This window comes from Cervus elaphus, chromosome 14 (genome assembly GCF_910594005.1).
Source record: "Cervus elaphus chromosome 14, mCerEla1.1, whole genome shotgun sequence".
Lineage (NCBI taxonomy): Eukaryota > Metazoa > Chordata > Mammalia > Artiodactyla > Cervidae > Cervus > Cervus elaphus.
The window spans coordinates 62,616,161-62,634,150 of record NC_057828.1 but is presented as its reverse complement, the minus strand read 5'-3'; the positions used below and the strand labels follow the sequence as shown (position 1 = coordinate 62,634,150).

The following is a 17,990-nucleotide window of genomic DNA, read 5'->3' as shown; positions in this document are numbered from 1 at the left end:
TAGTTCTCACCCTAGAAACCAGCTGAAAATGTCATTCTGAAAATCATTTACCATAAGATAGTTCAAGGAGCCACAGTTAATATGAGTGTTGTTTCTAACGTAAAGGAGTTTCTCATATTGCCTGAATTCTAAATGTAAAAAGAGTAACATTTTATTACAAGACAAACTGTAGTATTTATAACTCTCCTCATTTTGCCTGTTCTGCATCCTTCAAAATTCTAACGCCATCGCCATTAAACCTTCCTGACCTCTTCCACAGAGTAGGGCTCTTCTCTACCATATACATATACCACTATTTTAATACTTATAACAATTTTTTTACCCAAGCTGCAAAGAATGTATAGATAAATATCCAAATACAATCTGATGATGAATCAGCAGTATCTATGACTATATAGCTTTTAATTTCATTTCCCTCTTTTGTCATTTAGCTTCCTTTATTCTAAACTTCTTGGCTGCTACATAGGGGAAGTTAAAACATTAAAAAAAATTTTTTTTAAAAAAAAGTACCACTCTTTCCTACACATATGCGAAAACTTTCAAGACATTAAAATTCTATTTGGAGCAATAATACTCTAACCAAAAAAAGGTTATTTTAAAAAAATTACAAAGGCTGTGGCTTTTAGACAAATGGCAATAATTAAATGTGCTATTAAGGAGGTGTCACTTTTCTAACAATTTCAACCAATTAGGGAAAGGTACTTTCAGAAGTCTAAGGTCTTTCTGTTTGTTATAAAACACAGATCACTTAAAACCACCTCCTCTGGTGGACATCATCCATTATCTGTATCACTTTCAGTTCACTTTCTTTTGTCTGGTCACGGTTTTTAAGAAAAATACAAAGTCCCAGTATATTTCTACTATAGCCTTTCTTATTCCAAGAGATTTATGAAATGTGCTGGTGTGAGGCGTGAAGGGTATTCAAGGAAATACAAACTTCGTAATTGTGTTGTGTCTGGGGACAAAGGCACGAAGATTCAAAAGTGAGACGATCATGCTTTTTCAAAGAGAAGACAGGAGACACTGTATCTCCTTTTTGTGTTGTCAGTAAAACCTAGTGTGGAATGTTCAATCTGTGTGTGGACATAAATCTATGTCCAGGCAGTTATTTAACTCTCTGAATTTATTCTTAGAACAACGGATAATTTAGGTGATTTGCTGTCTTTAAGTCTGCCATTAATGTAATTAGAGGTGAGTAAACTTTCTCCATCAAGAGCCAAATAGTAAATATTTTAGGCTTCACTAGCCACATAAGGTCTCTGTCATATGCATATTTATATTTATTTATATACAAATATATACTTATTCCACAAAATGTAAAAATTTTTGTTAGCTTACAGGCTGTATAAAAACAAGACCACAGGTCAGATTTTACTCAGAGGCTGTACTCTGGGGATCCCCACTATAGATACCTTTAAGAAAGGTACCTTTTAAGACTATTCAGTGCCAATCATGCTTTGGAGAACAAGAGAGTGAGGCAGCAAGAAGAAGAGAATAAAGAATAGTCTGGAAATATCACAAACGTTCAAGCTCCATGAACAGCCATTTTATACATTTCAAGATTTACTAGCATTACTGGTAATTACTAATAAATTACATTGGGGGAAAAAAAAGGGTGTCATTCTTTATTGATCTCACAGAAATTTCCTTTAAGTTGGAAAGTACTTTTTTTAAGTTAGCTTTTATTATAAAGTACTTACAGAAATAATTTCTAAATCTAGCACAGAAAGAACACAAAAGTGCTAGATTATTTCAGCTCCAAGTTTGCTTCTATTTAAGACTCTATGACTTAAAAAAAAATTCCTTTTTAAGTTTTTACATAGAGCATTTGAGAAACTGGTAGGTACAAGTACACATGATAAGTTGCATACTACAAGGATCATTTTCAGTACCCAGACACTATAAATTCTGAAGTCTCTAAAAAAAATTGAGCTTAAGTGGAAGACAAATTTAAACCAAGCTGCAACTATTTATAAAGAAAAATGAAGCTTCTCTCCTTTGACTCATCTCCAAATTTAGAAAATTTGTAACTTAAGACTAAGTCCAACCACAATCAATGTAAGTTCACTTAAAGCCACAGATCTTGCTAGCTCAAGTCCTATATCAAGGCAAATCCTGAAAAGAATATAAACCACTTCAATAAACATGGCAAAGGACACAACTTACTACAGAAAAATTTCCAATTCACTTTCTAAATCAAGAAAAAACTTAATAGGTAAGTTGCTATCTCTTTTCCCGCGATAGTGTGAACTTAACAACTGCTAATAAAAACTAAAATATAGGTTATGACATTTTCTCATGTGAACTTAAACAATAATATAACAAAGGACATAATTTCAGAGAATAAAAACCAAGGCTATTGGTCATAAAGACACTGTCCCTCAAGCTGAAATAATGAACAAAGTAATATTTTCAAGCCAGTGACCAAATGAAAGTACTCCTGTATTCTACTGATTAGAAGCCTCAAAGAGAACCTATAAGAATTAGAGATAAACAAACCTAATTCACTCATTTTAGTATTTCCATTTGTTTTGTGTGCCGAATCTGAAAGAGAGATAGCAATAAAATGATTAGTGCTTAAAATGAAATGCATCATATGGTTCTTTACCACAGGTTCATCATCAAAACCTTAACAGATTTTTATCACTTAAAAGGACAGTTCATCTATCAAGACAAAAAAACAAAAAAAATTCAACCTAACTCTTTTAAAAGAGAATAACTGGGGAGTAGAAACTTCATGTTAAGGTAAATGTTTCCTTTTTAGTTCCCACAATAAAGCGCCCTTATGGGCTGAGAAACTCTAAAAATGAAGTAGATCTCTTGGAATAACATTCCTAGTTTTCTTTCATAGTCATGAAATCAATTTAAGGGCAATACTCTTCTAAGCTCTTAAAGTGAAAGTTGTTTACTCATTTCCGACTCTTTGTCACCCCACGACTATACAGTCCATGGAATTCTCCCGGCAAGATACTGGAGTGGGTAGCCTTTCCCTTCTCCAGGGGATCTTTACATCCCAGGGATCAAACCCAGGTCTCCTATGTAGAAGGTGAATTCTTTACCGGCTGAGCCACAAGGGAAGAAATGCAGTTAAGGTAGGAAAAATTTATAGCCCTGAGCCACAAAGCCTCAGTCTTCAATTTTTTATTAGCATTATACTGGGAAGAATAAAAAGTCCCTGACATTAATTTAAAACCATTTTGCTAACAAAAAGAATCATAGCAACATACAAGGACATAGCCTCTAAAAAAGAATGAAGAAATTATTTTATACACTTATATGGAAGGATGTCTCAATCTATTTTAAGTAAAAATAAAGAGTAAGAAGGTACAGAAAAGAGTAATTATTGGGCTAAAATGTGAGTTAAAAAAGAGAGGAAACGATAATTTATACATGAATTCCCTTATATCTCCATAAAATATCTCTGGAAGAATATCTAAGATACTGACAACACTGGTTGCTTAAGGAAGCTGGGTGGACAAACAAACGAAGGGAGCTGGGAGACTTTCCATTGTATATTTATAGAAATTTTGAATTTCAAACCATATAAATACATGTAAGTACTCTATTTAAAAATACGAGCAAGCTGAACCAACAGACAAGACAATCTCTTACCAGATCTTGAGCTTCTTAGAGGGGGTCTACACAGACTCATTACAGGATCTTCACTCATCACTAACATGGGAAGACAAAACAATAAAATACATATATAAAGTGTCTAACATATTAGACTTATTATACTATCACCTATTTAGTCAGCAAAGTTTTTTTTTCTGAGCTCTCCATTATGCTAAGTATGGGAATAAAATAGTGAACTAGAGAAAGGTTTGCTGCCATAAAAAATATATGGGCTAGATGTAAAATTTGGCAGTTTTTCTCACCAGACCATATTTGTATAAAAAGAAAGGAGTATCAAATAAAACTTCTAAATTTCTCAATTAAGAACCAAAATCTGTACCGTAGCACCAACTCAATTATGTATTCCATTGTGGCATACCCTCACTGTGGATTATTTATGTCAAACTTTGATTTGAGGGTTAACTTCCTAAGAGTTAATACACTCCCTCCAATTACTTAACCTTGTGTGTTTCAGCAAATACAAACCCTGATTTAAAAAAAGATGTTAATGTTAGCCACAATTTGTTTCAGACTGTCTATAGTTCAATGACACAGGGTGAATGAGGAAGCCAATACCATTAAATAATGTTAATGTTAGCCTAGAAATCCAAGTGTATGTCCTCAAAAAGCCTTGTACAACATAATATAAAACCAAATCTATATTTAAATTTGGATTATATTACACTTAGCTTCATTTGTACCTATAAAAAAGGCAGCATGTTTGGCTCTTCGTGAGAAGTGAAAAAACCATACTCTGAACCAGCTATCACTGACCCCTTCTCCATTATACTGGCTGCCTATGTTTGTTCTCACAAAACTGACTTAACCCCATTTCCTCTTCACGGTATCAAGAAGAGAAATCCTGAAGGGATATCCATTTATTTGTTATAAAAATACTTATCAAGCATGTTTTTGTACATCTTAAAAGGTAGAGAAATAATTGATTTTATGTAGCTCGAAAGGCAGAGTCAAGATCAAGGGAAATTTACAGCAAAGTAGCTTTTAGTTCAACGGTAAAAACAAAAGCAACCAAATTATTAGTGTTGTCTCCAAAACAGAACTGATGGTGAGGGAGTGATTTCCACATCACTGCAGATGATCGACAGTGCATGGATGGATGTTAACAGAGGGACACCTACACTGATAGAAACTCTGAGTACATGACTCTCGTAAATCTTCCAGCTCTAAGATTCTATGCAATTTATCAGTTGTTAGCATTCTACATAACACAAATTTAGAACTTACATAAATAGCTTTAAAAAGAAATCTCACATATGTCCATTACTCTTATTATTACAATGACTTTCCTCTTTTTTTCCTCTATATTCCCATCCTTTGCAGGTTTAGTTAAAACCTAAAACTCAACTTTAATCTGTAGATATCAATGACTATTTCAGACCCCATCTTTTCATTTAAGCTTTTCTTGTATGCTCTACCAAATACATAGCCCTATGTAAGAGGGGTTGAAGGAGAGAGAGTAGCAGAGAGAGGTATTAGGGAATAAAATAACAAGGATTCTTCTTTAGTAGCAATCTCCTTCCCTTGTTTGCCGCTCTTGCTCACCACTGCACCCCCAGCATCTAGCAACAGCACTAATGTAAAGTAGGTGCTCAATAAACATCTGGAGAATGAATGAATGCTGTCATTACAGCAGTCAGAGACTCAAATGTTCATGACAAAATGTTGTTTAGTCACTCGGTCATGTTTGACTCTTCTGCAACCCCAGGACTGGAGCGCACCAGGCTCCTGTGTTCATGGGATTTCCCAGGCAGGAATACTGGAGTGGGTAGCCTTCTCCAAGGGATATTCCTGATCCAGGGATCGAACCTGTGTCTCCTGCATTGGCAGGCAGATTCTTTACTCCTGAGTCACCAGGGAAGCCCTCATGTTAAACCAGAAGGCATTAAAAATATTTAACAATAATTATTTAACTAGAAACCATAACTACTAAAAATATTTAACGTTAGGAAAAGTTACTAAAATTTTCCTACTATATTTTTAGGTTATGAAATTAGTTTCATGAATGGAATGAATCTGGCCATAGAAGAAGTTACATATGTATATATGAACGGAACTGACCGAACAACCTAATTGCTATTTTACTTTGAAAATAATGCAATTCTGAAACTTCAAGCAATAAGCTACTCTAGACTAATACAATCAACATTTTCATGACTTCCAAAACAGGACGACAAATGATGTGGTTGTCTTTACTAGGCTGTTATAGAAAGTGGTCCCTTGGGGTGTGTGTGGGTGTGTGTGTGTGTAAAAGTTGATCAGTTGTGTGTTTGCTACCCCAACGGATTACTAGGCTGTTTTAGAAAGTGGTCCCTTGGTGTGTGTGTGTGTGTGTGTGTGTGTGTGTGTGTGTGTGTGAAAGTTGATCAGTTGTGTCTTTGCTACCCCAACGGAGTCTCTTGGGTGTGTGTGTGTGTGTGTGTGTGTGTGTGTGTGTGTGTGTGTGAAAGTTGATCAATTGTGTCTTTGCTACCCCAACGGATTACTAGGCTGTTTTAGAAAGTGGTCCCTTGGGGGGGGGGTGTGTGTGTGTGTGTGTGTGTGTGTGTGTGTGTGTGTGTGTGTGTGTGTGTGTGTGTGTGTGTGTGTGTGTGTGTGTGTGTGTGTGAGAAAGTTGATCAGTTGTGTCTTTGCTACCCCAATGGAATTCTCCAGGCCAGAATACTGGAGTGGGTAGCTGTTCCCTTCTCCAGGGGTTGTTCCCAACCCAGGGATCGAAGCCAGGTCTCCCACAGTGCAGGTGGATTCTTAACCAGCTGAGCCACCAGGGAAGTCCCTTGGTATAGGTCATCATTTTCAAGGACATTTTTGGATAAAGTTTTGTCAGACCACACTAGTGGTCCTATATACAATTATAGCATGATTTTGAACACCAAAGTTGAACTGAAAGTCTGTGATTCTACAAGGAGGAGGAAGAGCCTATATATTTGTTTTAACTGAAGTATAGCTGATTTACAATGTTGTATTATTAATAGTTTCTGGTGTATAGAAAAGTGGTTCAGTTCTATACATATATATACACACACACATATACATATTCTTTTTCGTAACGGTTTATTATAGGATACTGAATATAGTTTCCTGCGTTATACGGTAGGATTTTGTTGTTTATCTATTTTATATATAGTAGTTTATATCGGCTAATCCTAAACTCCTAACTTATTCCTCCTCTACCCTCTTGCCCCTGTGGTAACTATAAATCTGTGAATCTGTTTCCATTTCGTAAGTTTGTTTGTATCATATTTTAGATTCTACATACAAGTGATACTATACATCTGTCTTTCTCTTTCTGACTTACTTCACTTTAATATGATAACCTCTAGGTCCTTCTATGTTGCTGCAAATGGCAGTATTTCATTCATTTTTATAACTGAGTATTGTTCCATTTTGCACGTGTGTATACATATATATACACATACATTTATATATATGTACACACACACACACATACCACTTCTACTTCTTTATTCCAGTTATCTGTTGATGGACATTTAGGTGGCTTCCATGTCTTGGCCATTGTAAATAGCGCTGCTAAGAACCTGTGGGTGCATGTATATTTCTGAATTAAGAGTCTTCTCCTGATATATGCCCAGGAGTGGGATTGCAGGATTATATGGCAATTCTATTTTTAGTTTTAAGGAACCTCCTAGTGTTTTCCATAGTGGTTGTACCAATTAACATCCCCTCAAACAAGGAAGGGCCTATCTTAAACTTGCACTTAAAGTAGTATTCCATCAAACTGACTCCTGTTTAAGTAATTCCTCTGCTCGACAGACTTTCAGTTCAGTTCAGTTGCTCAGTTATGTCAGACTCTTTATGACCCTGTGGACTGCAGCACGCCAGGCTTCCCTATCCATCACTAACTCCTGGAGCTTGCTCAAACTCATGCCAACGAAGTCGGTGATGCCATCCAACCATCTCATCCTCTGTCATCCCATTCTCCTCCTGCCTTCAATCTTTCCCAGCATCAGGGTCTTTTCCAATGAGTCAGTTCTTCACATCAGGAAGCCAGAGTACTGGAGTTTCAGCTTCAGCATCAGTCCTTCCAATGAATACTCAGTACTTTACAAAGCTTGTAAAGACAGACTCTACAAGTGTTCATTTAATGACTTTCCTAAATGTTCTCCTTTTTTAAGAGGAATGACAGAGGAGCAGGACAAGTCCTAGATATAGTATGATTTTTTTTTTATAGTATGATTTTTAAAAGCACCTTTAATAGTAAAAGAACCCAGAGTATCTCACATTTCCCCAAAATGCACAGATCTTTATGTCCAGTTATACTGCAGCACAATATAGTCCAGGTAATCTGTGCATGAGTTCCATCAATCTACTATCTACATTGGGAAATGTTCTGTCTTTTCCATTATCAACCATAGCATGAGCTTTGTCAGAAAAAGAAATGCTTAAGCAAAATTTTATGAACTTCACACTGCCTGCAAAGTGCTGTGAGGAAAAAAAACCCCACCTTATATCCATATGTTTTACTATATACTAAGTGATTTTGCAAGTACTATTTCACTTTTGCAGTGAGCTTTTGAGTTAGGCCGGGTTAAGTCATACAGATAAAGGCCTGAGGTTTAACATGGCTCAGTGTTCTTGCCTGGAGAATCCCAGGGACAGCGGAGCCTGGTGGGCTGCCGTCTATGGGGTCACACAGAGTTGGACACGACTAAAGCGACTTAGCAGCAGCAGCAGCAGCAGTTAATGTGACCAAGGTCCAGTGCTCTTTGCATAACATAATGCAGCCATGTACCTCAATAGCAGTCCTAAAATACAAGCTTAATGTGAACTCCAAAAGATGTACAAGACATTCTATTGTGTAATAGTTTTATAGTGGTCTGTATGGTCTATAGGCTGGTGCTCAACAGTCTTCATTAAATCAATTTACTTAACTCCATAAATTTTATAAATTTATTGTAGATTTTATTTATTTTTGCTGTAGATTTTAAAAATGAGAAACTTGCTTTTCTAGGCATAAGCGTCATGTAATTGAACCTACTGTAAATAAAATTTCAAGAATACAGTTTTCCCAAATGGCCTGAAAAATGTGATTATAGAGCCTATCACTCGAAGCATTTTTCTAAAACAGTTTCTAATCTTAAGACTCCAGGAACATAGGCTGTTCAAGGAATTAAGCATAAAGGGTGTGTTATTTGGAATTTATCTTCAACCAGATATTTATTTATTCTAAACAGAATAGTTTAAACTACAAAGCATAATCTTATTAGAAGCAATGGGTATGGAAGTCAGTCAGGATTTGGGTTAAAACAAAAGCCACAGATGATCAGTTTCAACAGCTACAGTCATTATTACTGTGGATTTCCTAATGTCAAGAAAAACAAACTGAAAATAAACAGAACTAAAAATCAAAGGATACTATGCATTAATAACTGAACTTAATCCTTTCCCTTGCTTTTCAAAACAGGTTTTAAAATGGCCACTACCAAATGTAGCCTAATGCCACTTGATACTAAGATGCAAATACTTCTACACGTTAACATCTCTAAAATTGGGATGTATTATACAATCTAAGGTACATTACCATTAACTGGCAGCATCTCTTCCTCCTAGGTGAAACTGAAAGTCACTCAGTTGTGTTCGACTCTTTGGGACCCAATGGACTATACAGTCCATGGAATTCTCTAGGCCAGAATACTGGAGTGGGTAGCCTTTCCCTTCTCCAGGGGATCTACCCAAACCAGGGTTAGAACCCAGGTCTCCCGAATTACAGGCAGATTCTTTACCAGCTGAGCCACAGGGAAGCCCAAGAATACTGGAGTGGGTAGCCTATTCCTTCTCCAGCAGATCTTCCCAACCCAGGAATCAAACCGGGGTCTCCTGCATTGCAGGCAGATTCTCTACAAACTGAGCTATCAGGGAAGCCCAAGAGGATGTATCTTACAACTGATGAGATCTTAGATTTAATAAAATATAGTATCAAATTGAGATTGATTATATTGTGTCATGATTTTACTATGCAGACCATTTAATCCATTTTACATGACACATTTATTCATTCAACACTTAAGTTTCACTGAGCAGCTAATTATTCCATGGGAGAGTGACAGTGAGGTACTTGGGGCTTTGGAGTGAAGGGGCTTTGGAGAAGACAAGCCTAGGTCTGAATTTGGCTCAGTTACACAGCAAGTAATCTTAAGAGAAGAGTCAGCTACTCTGAGCTCCAGTTTCCTCACCAAAAAAGTAGGTACATCTATCCTTCATAGTTATGTGAGTGAATTAACATATACCAAGTATATGGTACTTAGAAGGTATTCAAGTATGCGCCCTGTCTTTTCTTGACACATGCTACTATTGCTTAATTCAATTTAACAACCTAAAAATGAGATTCACTGAAACTTTGAATGAGGTATGATTTGGGACCCCTGATCCACCCAATAATCCAATAACCCAATAATTATAGGCTATAATCTATACATAAAAAAAGCTGACAGGTTAGGGAAAAAAACAAACTCAACCTGGAGTTAAGAACCTCAACTTCTTACCTGGAGTCTCTTGTGTTCTCCTGATAGCTTTCTTTGTGACCGTTTGGCTTAAAACAGTTTGTGAAGGTGGGTCATCCTCTAAAGAACAGACATAACAATTGTAAAATTCAGAATATGCAAAGTGAGTAGGGATTATGTATATTAACAGCAATATATAAACAGAAATGCAAGTAATTCATTGTTATGAAAACTCGGTCTCTCGGTGCACAGATGCCAATTCAAATCCCAGAGACAGAGTTGTGAGCGAAGCAGAGAAGGATAGCTTTACTGCTTTGCCAGGCAAAGGGAGACACATCAGGCTTCTGCCTTGAAAAACTATGTATCCCATCCCCAAAAGACTTGATGAGTGTTTTAAAAGTGGGTCAAAGGTAGGGTGTCTGACAAGATAAGGGTGTGAGCAAGGTACTCTCATCCCTTACTCTCATCTCAGGTGGTCAGTCTCCTAATCCTGATGATTAATCTGGGCCTTTTAATCTTGCATCAAGTGACTTCTTGGTTGTTCTTCCCTTGATTAGCAACAGTTGGAACCTGCCCTTTGGAACTCAGAGGTCATAATGGCTGGTGTACTGCCTCCAAACAATGGGGGACAGAAAGGCCTGGGAGGCTCACAGGGGCCCACTCAGTTTCAATCCCTTCAGAAATGTGTAATTAAGGGGTTCCCTGGTGGCTCAGTGGTAAAGAATCTGCCTGCCAATGCAGGAGACTTGGGTTTGACCCCTGGGTAGGGAGGATCCCCTAGAGAAGGAAATAGCAACCCATTCCAGTATTCTTGACTGGGAGATCCCACGGACATAAGAGCCTAGTGGGTTACAGTCCATAGGGTGGCAAAGAGAGTCAGACATGACTTAGGGGACACTAAACAACACAAAATTAGGTTTACCAAAACTTGGGAATTGAACTAGTGAGAACTATTCTTTAGGACAACATAAAAATACTCACCAATGACGCTTTACAACAAAAACACAGAAATATTACTCCAGAAAATTTGAAAGATGGGCTAAAGAGGAAGAATGAAAAACGTGTAGATTTTCATAGGTTCACTAAAAATAGAAGTAAATCATTTGTGTGTTTAAAATTAAATAAACAACTAGCTTATACAACTGCATCAGCCTGTGTGGGAGAGTCAATACAACTTAGCATATTTCCTTTGCCTTCCAAAGCATTCTTCTAGCTACTGGACATACAGAAAGAACATAAACATTGAAGTATAACATGGTCCCTCAAATATATATGTAGTATCTTTGTCTTCAGAAGTTTATAATCTTAAAAGAGAGATAAAACATGTATAGGGTTAAACAGTCTTGAATTGCTACTCCCAATAGTAACTCACATTATCTTTAACATAATTTCCAAAATCATCAACACTTCTACTGTGTCAGCACTTCAGGCATCAGCAGGTAATGTGCAGTGTATTACTCAGCTCTAAACTGAAAATCCACCTCCTCTTCTTCATATCCACCAATGGTCTATCACCAACTATGTAATCCCATTATGATTCAAACCCCTTGGTTTTACCTCAAAGGTGCCCTACCTGGAGCCAGCATGAAACTCCATCTGGGACTCAGTACTAGATGGGGGAGAAGGGGCAGTGTAGGGGAGGACGCATTACCGGAGTTGATTCGTCTGTGACTTTCCTAAAACTACACAATCACTTTGTCAGTAATCCTTTGGCTCATTTAGATGAAAACTAATGAAAGTCTTACTTTGTCACGCTACTACTTAACTACTGAGGTTACACTTAAGGTCCCCAACATGCGAATTTCTGGCAGAGACCACCACACTAGAGAAAGAGCGATCAGTTCAAGTTTATCACACACTGGGAAGCTTCAGGTTCAGGATGACTGCCTTGACCCCATTTCAGTGTAAACATGTGGGTGGGATCTCAAATCAATTCATCAACTACGCTAGTCCTCAAAACAGCCACTCACGAAATTCCCCTTCCTTTCTCCCCTCCTGGATAGTGACGGGGAAAGACTGGAAGGTTAGAGGACCAAAATTCTCATTGAGGTACTTCTGGTCTGGGAGTTAAAAGGAGGAAATGGAAGTGGCTTTGGCAGAAACACCCGCAGGGTAGAGAGAACCGACATGAAACCGATGTGAAACTGAACTCGGAGTGATTCAGTGTCCTGCCTGCTGCCTAACTGGCCGCCCCGAAGTGCAGGCCTGCAGAAAACGGGCAATCCTGACACCTCTAAATTGATGCCCAGGGAAGCACGCGGCTCCTCGGCTCTGCTCAGGTCACTAGGCACGACCGCCTTTCCTTCCAGCGCCCCCGCCCTGCCACTTTCCCGCCAGCCGACGGGGCGGCCGGGGGTGGGGGCTCACGTCCATCCTGGAAAAGCTCAGAGGGGATGAGCTCAAGGCAGGCACACACCCGCCCACGGCACTCCCTCCCTGACTCGCGGTTGACACCGTTACTTCCGACTGTCTCACCTTCGGATGAATGGGAGTCCCGTAATCCTCTTCTGGTGGTAACCGGAGACGGTCGTATCGGAGGCGGCGGTGAGTGCGGCTGCTGCTGGAGGCGAGTAGCTCTCCGCGTCTGCATCTCCTCGGCTTCGTGGAGTCGGGGCTGCCTTCGCTGCCGAGACCGAAGGTAATAGGCGCTTTCTCTCACTTCCTCTTTCGCCGAATCGGCCCGGAACCCTTCTACCGGAATCTGTCTTCCCACCCGGGCCTTTTCTTTGGCCGCCCGGGGCTCGAAGTCGCCGTACACTTCGGGCGGCTCTTCTGAGAACCTCACTTCCCGCCGGCCGTGGCGCGACGGCGTAGGAGTTCCGTACGCACGCACGTCACTGCTGCCGCCATTTTGAGGGGCGAGCCGGGGCCTTCCCTCCCGTAGCGGAGCCCTTGGCGTGACGTACAGCGCCCATCCGTCCCTCTCCGGCTCCGCCCGCCGCCCCTCGCCTGCCATAGTTGTTGACGTAGCTTGAGTCGATCGCGAAGGTGTTTTGCGGTGCCCTTAAAAGTCTCCTGCCGTTGATGGCGATCGTTTTTCGGGGTGTAGGGCGGTGGTGTCGGCGGTCAGGGAGGCAGTTGAGCGTCGCCGGGGCTGCCGCCTGCGTCGTCGCTGCTGTGCTGCAAACCCGCCTCTGGGCCCATGGTGTGTTCCGAGGGCTGTGGAAGAGGCAGTGCCTGTGCTGGGTCAGCTGCCGCGGGTCACTCCCGCCTCCTGGCTGAAGGCACCAAAGAGGAGGAGAAGAGCGAGGAGGCGTCGCTGTCCTCGGCCTTCGGGGAGGGAGGGAGGGAAGACGGAGAAGGGACAAGTGGCTGGGCAAACTGCCGGTCCTCAGTCCAGCTGCTCCTGGCAACTGTTGCCTGCTCGCAAGAGGCGCCCGGCAGGGCCCCCAGCACAGAGTCGCTGGGAGAGGCGGAGTGAAACGCGGGTGGAGGAGAAGTTTCGGTCCTCAGCTCCAGGCTGTTGCGCAGTTTCCCCGCAGCGTTTTTGATCGACTCCTGCCTTCGCCGTACCTTTCCAGTGTCCCTTTGCAGGGCTGATAAGAAAGACATATTCGCAGGTGTCATCTTTCCCTGGAGAAAATTTTAGTTTCAAGTTCTTTGGGAAGGCAGTTTACCAGTTTTAGGTTTTAAGTCACTTGTTGAGTGTACGAAATCGGATCTATAGGCTTATTTGGGTGGATTTCCATTTACAAAACGTACGCAGCAAACAGTATTACTCCTGATTTCCTATAAAGGCTCTACTCCAGCTGTTCAGAGACATTGTTAGTGCTGTGTTATGGACAGTAAGAAATGAACAAATACTTTGATTAAAGACAGCACTGTAATTTTCAGTTGTGGTCCATTATTTTCACTTTGATTCTGAGCATGATTTGATATACTGCATTTGATACAGGGTTTTTCTGCGCTTTGTTTACTGAATAAGAAAGCATGACAAAGCCATTTGTTTCACTTCTGTGTACCGTATGTGCAGATGTCGAAAATCTGCAAATGTCTAAACTTAGACACACTGAGGGAATGTTATTGAGAAAACGGTTAATCTTGCCTTCACATACACACACCCTCCTCGGACGATTTTCTAGAATTGATTTTAGTGAGTAGATTTTAAAAATTGCAATTTGGATAGCAGTTACAGTGAATGGGCCTGAAAATTTTGAAGTGAAGTGAAAGTAAGTCGCTCAGTCATGTCCGACTCTTTGGGACCCCATGGTATACAGTCCGTGGAATTCTCCCGGCCAAAATACTAGAGTTAGCCTTCCCTTCTCCAGGGGAATCTTCCCAACCCAGGGATCGAACCCAGGTTTCCTGTATTGCAGGCAGATTCTTTACCAGTTGAGCCAGAAAGGTGTTTACTCTTTCAAGTATTTAAAATCACTTTAGAATGTTTTTGAGCAACTCATTTTCCAAACTGGGCACATATTTCATTTTAATGAGATCTTAACGATGTCCTGTGTTTTCACTAATAGTCCATAAATTTGGCCACAGACACAAGTAATTACATGCTTTAGAATCACCTAGGTCTTTGCTTGATAAAAGCTCTCCTTTAGTTTTCTGTTCTGGTTTTTTTTTTTAATTATATACAATATAGCCAAAGAAACTGAAGGAATAGTAACATGAGAGATGCTACTTTTTAAAGAATCTTTTATCTTAGGGAAAATTAAAAGCATGTTCTCCCTTGTCAGCTGTTAGATAGTATATTTGGAAAATTTGTGGGACTTAACTCTTTTCTGATAAAATGCTGAGTAGTACTGATACTTGGTTAATATCTGGCTTTTACTTGTTTTAACTAGTGCTTTATAAGGTACCTATTATATTACTCTACTAATATGTAACAGTAAAAGTACTGTAATAGATGAAAAGATATAATAGATTCAAGGATATAATAAAGGATATAATAGATTAAAGGATATAAAACTTTATACAAGTAGTATTAATAAAGTTAATATAGTGGTAATATTAATACATATATTAAGCTCTTTAAAACAGTTATGAGGACAGTTAACTATATAGAAATGGATACAGATTTTAAAACAGATTTGGGGGGATGTATTAAAAAAGAAGACAGGAGATTCAATATATTAATACATGTATTGCTGCTGCTAATTTGCTTCAGTCCTGTCCAAGACTCTGCGGCCCCGGACTGTAGCCCACCAGCTCCTCTGTCCATGTGATTCTCCAGGCAAGAATACTGGAGTGGGTTGCCAGGCCCTCCTCCAGGGGATTTTCTCAACCCAGGGAATGAAGCTGCATGTCTATGTCTTCTGCATTGGCAGGCAGGTTCTTTACCACTAGCGCCACCTGTGTCATCTTGTAATTAAAAATGCTTGAAGAACTTAGGAATGGTTTTCAAAATCATGAGAAGCTTGACGCAGAATCAGAGGAATGGTAACTTTAGCATTAAAACATACATTTTTTTAGGGTTTTCCCTCTTTTGTCTAGGTAATAAGGGTACATAATCCTAGTTCTGCCATAAGTGCCTCCCACACTTAGCAACCTTACAAGTACCAACTTTTCATTACCAACTGTGAGGTAAAGCTAAACCCTTGTCGAACCAGATATTCTGCTGTAGATGTTTTCCAAACCCAAGGGTGGCACAAAAGAGGTGACATTATAGAGACGGTAGACTCAGCTAATATCATAAGGGAACTGCTGGACTGCTAATCCAATAGGAAGCATGAGCCCTGAATGTTAAACAGTTATTGTGGGAGTTTGAAATCTGTGGAGGAATTCAGTGAATCGAAAGAAAACAAGAGAAAAAATGATTAGAACAAAGAATAGACTCATTAATTCATGTATTTATTAAACATCTGTGTTGGAACAGAATAGATGCTTAATAAATATATGAATTCAATTGAGTATTCTTTACCCTGAGGGAATTTTTCATATATTAGGGAAGACAGAGTTTCAGAAAAACATCTATTTCTGCTTTATTGACTATGCCAAAGCCTTTGACTGTGTGGATCACAATAAACTGGAAAATTCTGAAAGAGATGGGAATACCAGACCACCTGACCTGCCTCTTGAGAAACCTGTATGTGGGTCAGGAAGCAACAGTTAGAACTGGACATGGAACAACAGACTGGTTCCAAATAGGAAAAGGAGTACGTCAAGGCTGTATATTGTCACCCTGCTTATTTAACTTATATGCAGAGTACATCATGAGAAACGCTGGGCTGGAAGAAGCACAAGCTGGAATCAAGATTGCCGGGAGAAATGACAATAAGCTCAGATATGCAGATGACACTACCCTTATGGCAGATAGTGAAGAAGAACTAAAGAGCCTCTTGATGAAAGTGAAAGAGGAGAGTGAAAAAGCTGTCTTAAAGCTCAACATTCAGAAAACTAAGATCATGGCATCCGGTCCCATCATTTCATGGCAAATAGATGGGGAAACAGTGTCAGACTTTATTTTTCTGGGCTCCAAAATCACTGTGGATGGTGACTGCAGCTATGAAATGAAAAGACGCTTACTCCTTTGAAGGAAAGTTATGACCAACCTAGATAGCATATTAAAAAGCAGAGACATTACTTTGCCAACAAAGGTCCGTCTGGTCAAGGCTATGGTTTTTCCAGTGATCATGTATGGATGTGAGAGTTGGACTCTGAAGAAAGCTGAGCACAGAAGAATTGATGCTTTTGAACTGTGGTGTTGGAGAAGACTCTTGAGAGTCCCTTGGACTGCAGGGAGATCCAACCAGTCCATCCTAAAGGAGATCAGTCCTGAGTGTTCATTGGAAGGACTGATGCTGAGTCTGAAACTCCAATACTTTGGCCACCTCATGTGAAGAGCTGACTCATTGGAAAAGACCCTGATGCTGGGAGGGATTGGGGGCAGGAGGAGAAGGGGGCGACAGAGGATGAGATGGCTGGATGGCATCACTGACTCGATGGACATGAGTTTGAGTAAACTCCAGGAGTTGGTGATTAACAGGGAGGCCTGGCGTGCTGCAATTCATGGGGTCGCAAAGAGTCAGACATGACTGAGCGACTGAACTGAACTGAGGGAGGACAGATATCTACAAAATTATAATTGGCATTAATTTAAATACCTAACTATTAGGCCTCAGTCTAGAAATCTAATGTTCTTGACTCTGGATTTCTAAGTAAAGCAGCTATTTTAATAAGATAATTTTTGTACATGAGTTTTTTGTTTGCTTTTCTGTTGCTAAGTCATGTCTGACTCTTTGCAACCCCATGAACTCCAGGAGCCAGGCTCCTCTGTCCTCCATTATCTCCTGGAGTTTTTTGTTCAGGGTAAGCAGAAATCCTGTTATGTAGTGAGAAAGCATTTATCAATTCATTGTATATAGTGTTCACAATTTTGGTCAGAAAAATAACTTTGGGGTTATATCTTAGTAGAAAAAGGTAACATTGTTATTTTTAATAAAAAGATTAAAATATTAAATAAGAGGAAGTAAAGACATAGTAACCAGCTGCATTTATTCCCCATTCTCACAAGTGATAGAAAAAATATTTTGAAGACTATTAATATAAATGAAAATGTCTTGCTGGAAATGAAGTGACTACAATAAATAGCCTTCCACTTATTCTTTGTTGAATTTGAAATTGCAATTAAACATGTAAAAATGTTCCCAAATCCTGCAACTTCTGCCAAAAAAGGATGGTTGAAGACACCAAAAAAATGTTACTTACATGAAGAATCATTAATCCAATAAAATTTTGAGCTTGTGCTATGTACTACGTAAACCCTATTCTAGGTGCTGGGGATATAGCAGAAAAGAATAGACCAAAGACAACCGTCTCTTCCTTCTAGGATTTTATATTCTATGGGAGTCAGATAAAAATCAGTGTAAGTAAAACAGTATGTTGGTCAGGAGTTTTATAGGAAAAAATTAGGAAAGGGGAAGTGAGATTTATATGAGCAGATTTCTTCTC

The 17,990-nt window shown here is 39.5% G+C and overlaps 1 protein-coding gene and 1 long non-coding RNA gene across 8 annotated transcripts in view; one reads left to right on the top strand and one right to left on the bottom strand.

Moving 5' to 3' along the window:
- LOC122707534 overlaps nucleotides 1-8,339 on the top strand; it is a 30,967-nt gene extending 22,628 nt beyond the window's left edge. Inside the window, exon 3 of the long non-coding RNA XR_006344837.1 lies at nucleotides 8,326-8,339. This is a non-coding gene — a long non-coding RNA (uncharacterized LOC122707534). The remainder of the gene's footprint in view (nucleotides 1-8,325) is intronic.
- The window catches only part of TOR1AIP1 (torsin 1A interacting protein 1), a 43,757-nt gene extending 30,386 nt beyond the window's left edge, over nucleotides 1-13,371 (bottom strand). The window contains exons 1-4 of one of the 7 annotated variants that reach the window (XM_043923065.1): nucleotides 12,570-13,369; nucleotides 10,137-10,214; nucleotides 3,613-3,672; nucleotides 2,500-2,544 (exon numbers count right to left, since the gene is read on the bottom strand). In XM_043923065.1, the coding sequence (XP_043779000.1) occupies nucleotides 2,500-2,544; nucleotides 3,613-3,672; nucleotides 10,137-10,214; nucleotides 12,570-13,050 (664 nt within the window). In that variant the 5' untranslated portion in view covers nucleotides 13,051-13,369. Of the gene's footprint in view, nucleotides 1-2,499; nucleotides 2,545-3,612; nucleotides 3,673-10,136; nucleotides 10,215-12,569 lie in introns of all 7 variants that reach the window. The other 6 variants (XM_043923062.1, XM_043923067.1, XM_043923066.1 and 3 more) reach the window with 6 other exon arrangements.
- Nucleotides 13,372-17,990: the final 4,619 nt, after the last annotated feature.